The sequence below is a fragment of the Ostrinia furnacalis genome, unplaced genomic scaffold (assembly GCF_004193835.3).
Source record: "Ostrinia furnacalis isolate ACB-3 unplaced genomic scaffold, ASM419383v2 OfSCF0216, whole genome shotgun sequence".
Lineage (NCBI taxonomy): Eukaryota > Metazoa > Arthropoda > Insecta > Lepidoptera > Crambidae > Ostrinia > Ostrinia furnacalis.
Genome location: NW_021130455.1, coordinates 1,561,078 through 1,574,204, shown reverse-complemented (window position 1 = coordinate 1,574,204; position 13,127 = coordinate 1,561,078). Strand labels below are relative to the sequence as shown.

General features: G+C 36.3%; 1 protein-coding gene across 13 annotated transcripts in view; it reads right to left on the bottom strand.

Annotated features, from left to right (window-relative positions):
* Dorsal (embryonic polarity protein dorsal) overlaps window positions 1–13,127 on the bottom strand; it is a 75,831-nt gene that overhangs the window by 36,178 nt on the left and 26,526 nt on the right. For 9 of the 13 annotated variants that reach the window (XR_003656273.1, XM_028310476.1, XM_028310505.1 and 6 more), the window contains 2 exons: window positions 11,053–11,121; window positions 5,026–5,152 (listed from right to left, as the gene is read on the bottom strand). Coding sequence is in view for 12 of the 13 variants with exons in the window: in XM_028310476.1 (XP_028166277.1) it covers window positions 5,026–5,152; window positions 11,053–11,121 (196 nt within the window). In the remaining variant the exon portion in view is untranslated. The remainder of the gene's footprint in view (window positions 1–5,025; window positions 5,153–11,052; window positions 11,122–13,127) is intronic. The other 4 variants (XM_028310527.1, XM_028310543.1, XM_028310550.1 and 1 more) reach the window with 2 other exon arrangements.

Sequence of the window (13,127 nt, the reverse complement as noted above, 5' to 3'; positions counted from 1 at the left end):
TGCAACGGGCAACCGCGTGCGCAGCTGCTCATACTAATTTTCGATACAAAAGTAAGTGTTGGCGCCCTCACGAGTTTTAGCGGAGTTCTTTTTTTTTGTAAAAGTTACAAGGCAACATTTTGAGATGTTCAGAGACATGCCATTATACACACACCAGTTCTGTACCCTATCAACATCGTCCTGCAAAATCATAGCATCATCCACACACACCACTTCACGATATATTTTAATATCATCTGCATAGGCTATACAATTTGATGTCATGGAATCGATTAGGTCATTAATAAATACTATGAATAAAAGGGGTCCTAAATTTGAACCCTGTGGAATCCCAGAGGTGGAATTATACGGGATTGAATCATAGCCATGCACTGCTACCAACTGTGTACGCCGCGACAGATAAGATACTAGCCACCGGAGGAGAACACCATGAATTCCAACGTGATGAGCCTTCAAACAAAGAATGCGATGGTCTACCTTGTCAAAGGCTTTAGCGAAGTCAATATAGACTGAATCTACTTGCACATGTCTATTAAAGGCCATGTTAAGGTCATGAACATAAGTTAGAAGATTAGTGGAAGTGGAACGACCGCCTACGAAGCCATGTTGTTTTGTACTAATTATTGGTTTTAAATGAAAATATGCATATTTGTAAACTAAACTTTCGAATATTTTTGCGAAACAACTGAGTATGCTGATAGGTCGGTAGTTAGTTATATCAGTTTTGTCTCCTGACTTAAAAATGGGTACTATTTTAGCAATTTTCCACAACTCGGGAAAAGTACCTGTATTTAGGCTTTTATTGTATAATATACAAAGAGGGATCGCCAAAACAGTCTTACACTGCTTGATAAATATCGGTGGTACTCCGTCCGGCCCAGCACCCTTAGTAACATCTATGGCGTCAAGAGCTGAAGTTACTTCCTTCAATGACAATATAATAGAGGAAACACTTCTAGATGACTCGGGAAAACTAGGTATATACGTGTGTGTGGAAGGTTTGTTATAGACAGACGAAAAGTGTTTTGCAAAAAGATTGGCGATGTCTGCACCATTATCTGCAAAGTCCGAATTATAATGCATATGGTGAGGTAGTGAATTTGTAGCCCTTTTTGATTTAGTATATCGCCAAAACGCTTTGATATCGCACTTAATATATCGGATATTTATCAACTTTGATATATATCAATTTTGTATGAAAGCCATACTATTATTTTATTGTATTACTAGCTGACCCGGCGAACTTCGTACCGCCTTAGCGTAGAGATTTTCTTAATATTTTTTTCCGTAAGAACCATCCTTGGACTTCCACAAACATTTAAAAAAAAGAATTATCGAAATCGGTTCAGCCGTTCACACGTGATGCCGTGACAACGCGAAACGGGTTTCATTTTTATATATATAGATTCATGAATACTATTGCATAAGTGTTACATAAACATGTTTTTAAAACTTAAAATCAGATAAATAAAGCAAAAACATAAAATTTCTTTGAAATACGGCAAATTGAACTAAAAAAATAAAAATCTTATGTCAAAAAGTACAAATACAGTAACAAATTTTAAAAGTTGATATATATCATTAAAACCGGCTTGATATATATCGGATATATATCCGATATATATCCTCGAACCCTGATTAGTATGGAACTAAATAAGACATAGGAAACAACAATTTGACCATTACGTCAAGATAAGAAGTAATGTCAGTATATTTTATACTATTTGCCAATTTATTTAATAAATAGGCGTGTCGAGTTACCCAGTTACAGTAATACGGTTTCCTTGTCACAATTCCCTTTCGCAAATGTGGTGTTTTTCCTTATAGTAAAACTGGAGACCGTTCAATGAATGATGGGAGCAAGTTCACAGGACAAAACATATTACTCACAAATTCACGCATTACGCATTTGCTTTAAAGTACAATGTATTCATATTTGTTGGAGTTTCCTTTAGTGGTTAAGACAAAAGTCGGTGCTTGCGGCGGATCCGTCCCAGAATCTCTTTTCTGTTTTGTTATAAAGTAAAAGTCATTATTTTCTGAAAATGGGCTTTTAAAAAGCGCTTTTACATGTTATTTCACGTTAAAGTAACGTAAGGTCCCGTTAGTAACGTTAAAATACCAGTTTAACTGTACCCCTACCTCGGGACATTAAATGGGCCAGTGCTACCACCTCTCCTACGTCTTCTTCTAGAACCAATTTCCAAGCCAAAAATCATCGATTTAGGTTTAGTTGTTTCACAATTTGTGTCAAATGTGACTCACGTCTATTGTTATAAATCTATTGTCTACTTTGTGTCAGTTAAATTAAATTATTAAGGTGTATTGACATTTCTGGCGTACATCTCTATAGGGCCCCATGTTGTGACGTTTTCGTAAGCTAAGCCCCACGGTAGGCATTATGGCTGTGTGGATATTCTTTAGGTGAGAAAACGTAACAAACTAATAGATATAATCGATTGATTTTAAGTATTTTTAAATGATAGAGTCAGTGGGCGTGCCGATTAAGCTAAAAATATTTATTATCTTTTGACAGGAATGATTAAAAAATACAATGGCAATCGTTATCGTAGATAATAAGATATTGCATCATTTAGTTACGTTAATCAAAATATATCAATCAGTTATATCATATAATTACGCATATTTAAGACCATGTAATTAATGTAAAGGCACTATTTAAAATTTAAGTCCACTTTTGCATGCAGTGGCAACCTTAATAAGGCAACTTACTCGGAGTTGCACCATCTTATTTTAACCGTAACTATAACTATAACCGGTGTTTTTGTATGGAGTATGTCTTGTTGGATGTCCTATTAAATAAATAAATAAATAAATAAATAACCGCGTTAACAAGAGTTTGCCTGGACACAATAACAAGCTAGGTGAACAAATTCAGGATATTTTAACAATTAATTTTGTATAGTCGAGAAAAAACGTGTATTTTAAAGATGTCATAATATGCCTCAAAATATAATTATCGACTGTCAAAAAAACTATAAATAAATATCAATAAAATAAGATGAGAATTTCAATTATCATACAAGGTTTACAAATTATCACTTACTAATCCAGATTATTATTGTATTATACTTATCTGAACTTCAGAATCTTTAATTAATTAACTTCTGATAAGTAACTGATAAGATATTTGATGTTACTATGTATGAAAGCAAGCGGAGACATAAGATATTTTTAAGCCCTATAATGTAGAGGCTATATCTCTGTACATTCATAAGTTTTTCTTATAAAGTTTGATCTATCTATTCATCTCTTTAAGAACAAATTGTATCACACCAAAGTCTCTGACTGATGTCTGTCTGTCCTATTTTTTGTGTGATTTATTTGTCTGTATATCAAAACTGTTATTTGTTTGTTTCAGGGTTCGAAAATATCCGATATTTATTATAAATATCAAAATATCGGATATTTATGATATATATCCGATATATATCAACTTTGATATATATCAATTTTGTATGAAAGCCATAGTATTATTTTATTGTATTATTCATGAATATTATTGCATATGTGTTACATAAACATGTTTTTAATGTTTTTAAAACTTAAAATCAGACAAATAAAGCAAAAACATAAAATATCTTTGAAATACGGCAAAATCAACTAAAAAAATAAAAATCTTATGTCAAAAAGTACAAATACAGTAACAAATTTTAAAAGTTGATATATATCATCAAAACCGGCTTGATATATATCGGATATATATCCGATATATATCTTGATATATATCCTTTGATATATATCCTCGAACCCTGGTTTGTTTCCCTAATATTATAAATAAATAGACACATGGCAGCCGGCTTGATAATCTTTGATCCTGTTTTAAACTGTTCAGCTAAACTAGCCTATGCTTGTGGTAAGAGTGAGTTCTTTTAAAATACACAACATTAATAAAATACCCCGTAGGTATATGAATGGAACATCGATGTATATCTATTATCTATTATGCTCTAGATTTCGCGATCCGAACACTCGCTCTGTTCACCTGAACTATACTGCAATCCGTACACTCTTTATTTTAGAGCGACTTTGATATTCAACTATACTCGGTAAGCGATAGCGATAATATGGTTAAAGACGACAGAACTAATGTTTTAACGCTGCAGCGAACTTAGTTTTAATTCTTTCCTAAAAGGAACAAGAATTTTGGTTTACTTCTTTTTCTTTTATAACTCTATGGAATAGAATAAACGCTGTGTTACGCAACCTGTGGTCTGCGGACCGCTGGGGGTCCACGAGCATAAAAGGATGGGGGTCCGCAGCAGCGTTGCCAGTTTTTTTTTTCGCCAAGTCGGGACTTTGGTACTTTTTGAGTGAAAATAGCGGGATTCTTCCGTCCGAAACGGGACATAGTAAAAAAACGTATATAATCAAAGGTTTTCAAATATTTATCTTTTTATTTGACTTAAAATTACGTTTACGTGACAATAGATAGCAAAAGTAGCCATAGAAAATGTATTTTAACAAAAAAGTAGTATTTTAAATCAGTACGGCTAGCACGAAAAACTTTCGAGTTCAAATCGTTTGCGTACTCGAATCGCCATCAAAAGATTTAGTACGGAAACTATGTACAACAGCGCCCTTGTGAACGTGTCGTAAAGTGAACTTAGTGTAAGAAATGGTTGCACGAAACTTATTTTGAGAATCAAAATTGTCACGTTATCGTTTAATTCGAAGGTTGAGTATCGAATTTTATCGAATACGCAAACGATTCGATGACGAAAGTTGTTCATGCTAGAGGTACAGATTTACTCTATCGTTAAATTCGTCTTTAGAATAAAAAAAGAAAAAGAAAAACAAAAATCGAAACGGGACATTTAAATTTGATTTAAAAATCGGGACGTCCCGCCAAAATCGGTACGTCTGGCAACGCTGGTCCGCAGCCTTATCTATGAACTATTATTTTAAGAGTCATATGGTCGTAATTTTACTGTAATTGCCCTAAGTTGCCCCGTGGACAAAATAGGTAAAGAAACTATGGAATAAAGTATATTCTCATCTCACCTGAGCGACTTGGGCGCGGGTTGCTCGATGATGTACGCGTAGGGCGCCGGGGCCTGCGCCATCATGCCGTGCGCGTCGCCCGCTGCGCCCGCGCCGAACGACGGGTCCGCCTGCGAGATCACCTCAACTGCCACACAAACACGTCAAGTTAAACTCAAAAATTGTTCGTATGGATTATTAAATAGTGCTTGCAAATCGTCAAATATTTCTAGAAAAAAAAGGCAACTATACAACACTCAGTTTTGTCAGGCCTGTTCATCTCCGCGAGTTTACATCGAAAACAAAACAAGCACGATGGCACCCTACAGGATTACTATTCGACAAGGCCTCACATACGAGCGAGCTCGAGCATTGACTCACGCATGCGTATTCTTGTGTATGATGGAAAAAAATAAAGAAAATGGTGTACTAAATACTTATTATTCTGTAGTTTTAGTCTTATAAAGCCTTTACAATTTTACATGTCTCATTTCATTTTTGTTCATTGTTGAAAACCTTGGAGGAGGCCTTTGTCCAGCAGTGGACGTCATTTGGCCGAAACGAACGAACGAACGAACATGTCTCATACTCTTTTTGCCATACCAGCGCTTCGAGACAAACATTTGCCAAGTGCTGAGAAGAAGCGCCGCAACAAACATAGTGACCACATTATTGATACAGGAGCAGTTCTCTGAATTAACCACGCATTTTTGTATGGTGTATCTTACAAAAAAATATACAAAATTGCGTATTATAATAAACAGCCCATAATGTTGTCCCGAAGTGGTGGTAGGGCAAGCTATATTTGGGACGTGTTTAGGTGCCCTAGAAAGGGCCTACGTACTGAATAAACTATTTGAATTTGAAACAAAGTAGTGACGTGCTGAGGTTACAATCAATACAAAACCTGGCTAAGATATCAGCTTAGCTAGCATAGCTGACGCAAATTTCCTTAATGTAACACTATGGATACTGCGTCACCTATGCGAGCTCACCTAAGCTATAGTAGCTTAGCTCTTGATCTGAAACCCGGTCAATAATGAATTTGAATTATAATACCAGGGAAGACGAAAATAGGTACGGAATAAGATACGAAGTCTTCCACCAGAACTTTGTCTTTGTACTGGCAAAGAGGAATAGGCAAGAGCTGGGTGGAAAAACGGAATCAGTCCACCGGGAACTGGCTCAACTCGACCTCCTTTGGGAGCATTCAAGTATTACGTAACGCAATTTTTGAAGATTTTGGACTCCCCCTCCACCCCTTGTAACGCACCGTAACGTTTTTCTGTACCTCCCTCCCCCTCTCTAAACGTTACGTAACACTCAATCAAGTGACAATTTTTACCCTAAAGGCGCTAAAAGTTAAGTTGTAGTTTTTGTCCTTGGTATAGTTTTAATTGCTTTTGCGATAATCATCTCCTATACTTATAATAAATCTGTAGAGAGGTCAATTCTGTACATGAAATATATTTGCAAAATAACTATCAGGGGGTGATTAGTGATCGATACTGTGTCAAAAATGCAATCAGTAAAATTTTTGTCTGTCTGTCTGTATGTTCCTTATAGAAACAAAAACTACTCGACGGATTTTAACGAAACTTGGTACAATTATTCTTCATACTCCTGGGCAGGTAGGCATAGTATACTTAAGAATTCCCACGGGAACGGGAATTAGCGGGAAAATCCTTTTGTATGAAAAATCTAAACCGCTTAAGTTAGACGCTTGAAATTTATCATGCAGGTATCTTAGTAAACTTAAAGCTTAGTTACAACAGGATATTGCAAAATTCCCACGGGAACGGGAGTTAGCGGGAAAAAACATTTGTATGAAAAAAATCTAAACCGCGTAAGATAGATGAAGAGGGTAAAACGGGATCCACGCGTACGAAGTCGCAGGCGGCCGTTAGTACTAAAAAATACAAGAGATTTTTTATCCGCAACACCTGCGTATTTTGTTTATTTTTCTATAAATTTTTGGCTTTACACACACACATATGTTTTTCTCCATCATTCCTATCCTATTTTAGCTTTTTTTTACTAATAAACTCTTAAACTACATAACGTGTTTATTTTAACCTTTGGGAATGCAATTATAAACAGAAACCCAACTGAAATTAAACATTTTACTCGAAATAAAATCGTATTCTTAACAAAATTAAAAAATAATCAACTATTAACCAAATATCTAAGTACGAGGGCGGCACTGAAAATTTCGGGAATCAAGGAAGTGAAACAACATTACTATTTAAAAATGTATTTATTGCTTTTTAAAGTGTTCTCCGCGAAATTTGACACATTTTTCCCTACACGAAACCAATCATTGAAGCATACCATTGCATTCTTATTTGTATTTGACTCATGCCAATGTCTAAAGTTGCCTGAATTTCGCGGTATATCACATGTCGATCTTCTTCAATCAGCTTACGCACAGCATCAACGTTTTCTTAGGTGACTGCAGTTTTTGGACGACCTTGACGGGGATCATCACTGAGCTTGACACGTCCACGTTGAAATTCAGGAAACCAGCGATAAATTGTGGTTTTGGATGGGGCTTCATTACCAAATGCAGAAATCATCCGGTCAACACACTGTTTTTGTGTTAAACCACTTCAAAAGTCATAATAAATCATCGCTCTTGAATTTTCTCGAGTCAATTCCATTTTCTCAACGACTAAACAAGTTTGACAAGACCTTGTGATACGACCGAGAATCTTTTTTTAAATAAATAAATGGTATACGATTTTTAAAACCCTGGAGTTTGCAATTAAATAGATTTTAATATGACTGGAACAGTGGAAATATTCCATTCCCGATACTTTTAGTGCAGCCCTCGTAGGTCTATAAAAACAATTCGATTGAAATTAACGCTCCTCTGTCCACGGGTTTGCTAGCCATTCAGATTCTTTCATCACTGGCACCGGGGTGCAGACGAAGACGGTTCTGGAATTGTCAAGCCACTTGCATCAACTTCGTCTTCGTCGAGCCAAACAAATGAGAAATGACGACCAGACTATAATACAAACGAAGGATTCCCCGTAAAACGTAAACGAAAAGGGTTGCCAATTTGGGAGTTTTAATTCGCTAAATTTTTATTAAAAAAAAAAGAAAATGTTACGTAACGTCTTGTAAGAAAGTCCCCCTCCCGCCCCTGTAACGCATCGTAACGTTTTACGAGACCCCCCTCCCCCCCAAATTGCGTTACGTACCTAATACTTGAATGCTCCCTTTGCGACTGTTTTAACTCTCTCATTTCGCACTGGTCACCTTTATTCGATGAATGTACATGTTTAAAATGACGCATTGGATTGGAGAGTATAAAGATTTGTAGTCAATAAATGTGTCGTTGCACATCTGCAGAAGGATGCAACTTCACGCTCATCTCTCACGAATGGACTAGCAAAACCCCGATGGTTTGGTCTTGGAAGGTTGTGGGATAAAAAAATGTCTTTGTGTAGGCTGTAATAATAATCCTTATGAACCGCAATAGATTAATCGCCAATCCTTGACAGAAATTTACATGTTACCTATTTATTCAATCAAGGAACCAAAATGTATATCAAGAGCTTCCTAGTTGAAGACAAAAAAAAATTTTAAGATCAAACTACCCAGGTACTTCAAAATGAGGCAAGTAATTCCAATTCTTACCGTTTTTCAATTACGTATTCAATATGCTGTAATTTTGTTGGATCTATGAGATCTTAAGTTATAAAACATAATCTAAATTGGCAGTTACGGTATAAAAAAACAATAGTAAAGATAATTTATCAAATCGATATAAGAATACACAATGCATTAGCCGTGAAAGACTATGACGCAAGTTCTCCTAATAAGCATTACAGACCTGTAACTATGACAGATATAATATACACAAAGAAAAGCAGTATATTTTGATCTGTGACACTGGGAAGTCTGGGAACCACCTTGGCCCAATTCCAAAGGAGCGTGCCAAGTCTATCGATTGCCTTCGGTGAAAGAAATGTTCATGATCACACAGACATTGTATTTTATATGGCGCTGCTGGTTTAACTAACCCTACTCTGGTTAATGAGGGCTATCGTTTTAGCGCTCACCAGTTTGCGCCACTGTAGAGTAAGGTCCTGTCACTTGCTAGTAGCGAAGACAGTGGCACCATCTGGTGAGTGCTAAAGTGGTAGGAGGACTATCGCATTTGCACTCATCAAGATGGCGCCACTGTAGAGTAAGGTCCTGTCAATCGCCAGGGGTGCCAAGGCCAACTGTTAAGTATAAAAACGATAGCCCTCATTATTGTGAAGGTCGCGGGGGGTGCTTGGAGGCGGGCGGCGCAGGACCGGTCGTTGTGGAAATCATTGACAACACGTCACACACACAAAAATACCAATACATTTTTTTTCCTTTATATTTTAGGGTTCCACCGGTTCTAATTCTAAATGTACAAATTTTAGTAAGGAAAGGGAACAAGTGTTTACAAGATCAACAGGTGGAGTCAATATCACGCACTCCCTGCCTGCCATATAAATATTACGTAAGGTTTGTTTACGTTTATGATGCGTCATAATTTTGTAAGTTAGAAGATATCTAAGGTTTAAGCCTTTTGCACTTCAATTGATATTTCTATTGGATTGCGAATGATGTCGTTTTTTAAGTAATTTTATTAAAACTAGAGATGAAACGGATATCCGGTAACTATCCGGTAGGCCGGATATCCGGCCTAAATTTACTATCCGGCCAGATACCGGATATTTAAAAACTACGACAATTTCCTATAATAAAATGAAATACATTAATCTTTGAAGTAAATATCAATAAAGTGGCTTATAATAATGACGGCTTTTATTTAAAATCCAAAAAGTTACAAAACACCATTAAGGCCTTGTAAAAAACTAATTTATATTTCTGGGCTATTCACTCTAATGACGAATACATAAATAGTAATCTGTTAATGTCGAAATATTGCCAAATAAAATAGACGATCTTTTTTTTACTGATGGTCTGATGACATGATGCAGTTCAGTCTAATGACATGTAGCAGTTCAGTCAGATTACGCAGCAAGTAAACTAATTTAATTTTTGCTACAATCACACAGTGACGATGGCAACCGAAATCGCCCGAATTGATCTGCCCCTTAGACAAATTGCAAAATCTGACATTCTATTCGGAGTCGGACGGATTTGATTTTCGAAAAGTGTGACTTATCTAGTCTACTAGACCCACTGATCGCGTTCGAAGCTCCTGTGTAGCGCTAAACTCGTCACGACATGCAACGTGACAATGGGCCAACTATCCGGCCGCCGGATATCCGGCTATCCGGCCTAGCAGCTCGCCGGATATCCGGTATCCGGTATCCGGCCAAACAACTATCCGTTTCATCTCTAGTTAAAACAATAGTAGTTTTACTATCATTTTTAGTATGCATACGAATGAATATGAATATTTTAATTCATAATTATGCTAACGTGAGAGGATTAACGCACATGTATTATCAATACACAAAGATAATCTGCTGTCGCTAACGCAGAAAAGAAGCAGGGAAGTCGAACCTTAACTTCGAACTCCTCCTATGTTCTTCTGGTTAATTTCGTTGCGGGTCCAATGACAGTTTAACTTTCACCCGGGACAAACTTGACCTTCACTGGTTGGGTTTTTATTGGCGGTCAAGCTGTAGATCCTGTCTACACAGGAGTTGCAGCGGTGGGAACGAGAGGTGGGAATAGTCCCGTTTAACGCATAAAAGAGGCGCCAGCAGATTAAGTGTATGTAGTTCGTTAAAAGTGTAGCATGGTTTTTTTTACCTGCTATTCAACTTTGTCTACCCTAATCCCTTGCATAAACTAAACACCCACAAGATTAAAGACCAAGATAATGTGAAATACAACTCTCAAAAATACAATTTACTATGGTTACATTCTGATATGAAGGGGGGATGGGCCTCCCTAACTCAGTTTGGTCAGCGTAGGGAGTCTAAGGGAGTGTAAGCCAAACCCTTTATTTACTAGTAAATTGTAGAAGGTCATGTTCCTGCAGTGGACTAAATGGCCTAATGATGATGATGAGGAGAAGATACTTACAAACATCACTCAGGTGGGCGCTCTGGTCGCCGGCATTATGCACTACGACCGCATCGGGGGCCACGCCTTCTGGAAAACAGCACGGCATAAGAGGACGGACAACAAGCAACCAAAGAACAAACTTTATGGATCACCTCGCAGTATAAATACAGCAATTTATGTTGCTTAGGCGTGGTATACACATAAGCGAGACGACACAAAAAACAAAGCTTCCTCCAACAACCAAACGCAATATTCTTGAAGGATACATACATACATACATACAATAAATACATAGCTACATTCGATTGTATAGTTATGTGTATAACACCCCTTAAGCCAAACAAAAGGTGAAAATAATAAAAAATCTGAGAAATACTGCGGCCCATTAATGCTCCTCACTCTGAAGAAGACCAACAGTGATATTTGCTTACATTATAACATGTGGGGATAAATTCATAAAGTTTGTTCCAATGAAAAGTCCTTCACCAAAACTAATTAATTCTACTAATTACATTGACAACATCAATATGCAACAAGACACGCTTCGGCTAAAATTACAAGAAGTAGTGCCACTCTCATGCATGGTGACTAATCACAATTCAACATTGAAAGAGGAAAAAATGTTAATTAGCTGAAACGGCTATTACAGTTTTTTTTTAATAAGAGGTCCAATGTATACTAGGTCACTGCACTGCTAATAAATCTGGGTAATAATTATTTGTAATTTTAATTTTATTTGTGAAAAAACAAATTAAGAGAAATTACAAGGTCTCACTTTTGTAAATAAATAAAATATATCCAATCCAACCACCTGTCTCAACTAAGCCTTATGATTCGACTTGCTTAATTTATGATTTCGCGTCCGCGGACCAAGCGATCCAAAGAATCAATGGTAAGCTTTGCCAAAATACAATCTTTTTTATAATCAATATTTCAGAAAACCCTACGGTTTTTAGACCCGTACACAGAAACCTAATACAAGTTGAAAAATGCAAAAGGCCATTGGGTTATACCGGTATGCAAAATTCGAAATATTAAGTTTTTAATGATCGCAGCTTCTACAAACCGGTTTTTTCCTGCACATCGGTTATTTATTATTCGCGGAACAAATAGCGAAATTGACTTCGAGACCTCTAAAATAAATAGTAAATAATTTTCTTGCTATTTTTACTAAACTCAAAGAACGTGTAAGATATGAATGAGTTGTGTTTTTATGGTTTTTATTAGCGCGAATCCTACGTCTCTACTCAACATTTTATGGTAATAATATTGCGTGCTTTGTTAATAGTAATAGCATTTTAGTCATGAAAACTAAATTTAGTGAAGCCATGGAAGACTTATGGCGTCAGTTAATAAAACCCCTCGGCGCTTTGGGAGCGCATGACATGACATGACTGATTTCCAGAAATAATCATTTTTACCATTTCTAAATTAAATCGGCCATTATTGGTTCAAACATATTTTGAACTGACATACATATTAACTGATTTATACAGGGTGGAAACGATAAGTGATCTCACTCGATTATTTCTAAACTATACAAGATATCGAAAATCTGGTTATTGATCCTGAAAGTGCTTCACGAGCTCTTTCAAATGGTATCAGTAAATACGTTGCAAAATTAACTGGATCTATCCGAAAATTCAATGTTTTCAGGCTCCATACTAAATGTATGCCAGGCAATGATATTAAAGAACTATAGATATGTTACGTTCATAGAAATTACGATTTGAATCCGTGCCGAGCTATTCCAAATTGCACACATTGACAAATGTAACTGATAAGTGAAACAAAAGATACGAAATAGCACGCAAATGAAAGAGATAGCTATAGTTTTAACGATTCTGCACTAACTAATCTATGTCCGCAGCGCACGCATCCTTATCGCTCTAACGTCAAAACAAGATCGCTTTCTCTTTCTTAACTTGAACATGGCGCATGGCGTCTTGATTGTTTGCATAAATAATTGAAAATATAAATACTAAATAATTTTGAATAATCACATGTGGTAAGAGATCCCTTGTATTTTGTTTACTTTAGAGTCATAATTGGTACACTTTCGAAACACACACGATGGCATTTTTTATTTATTT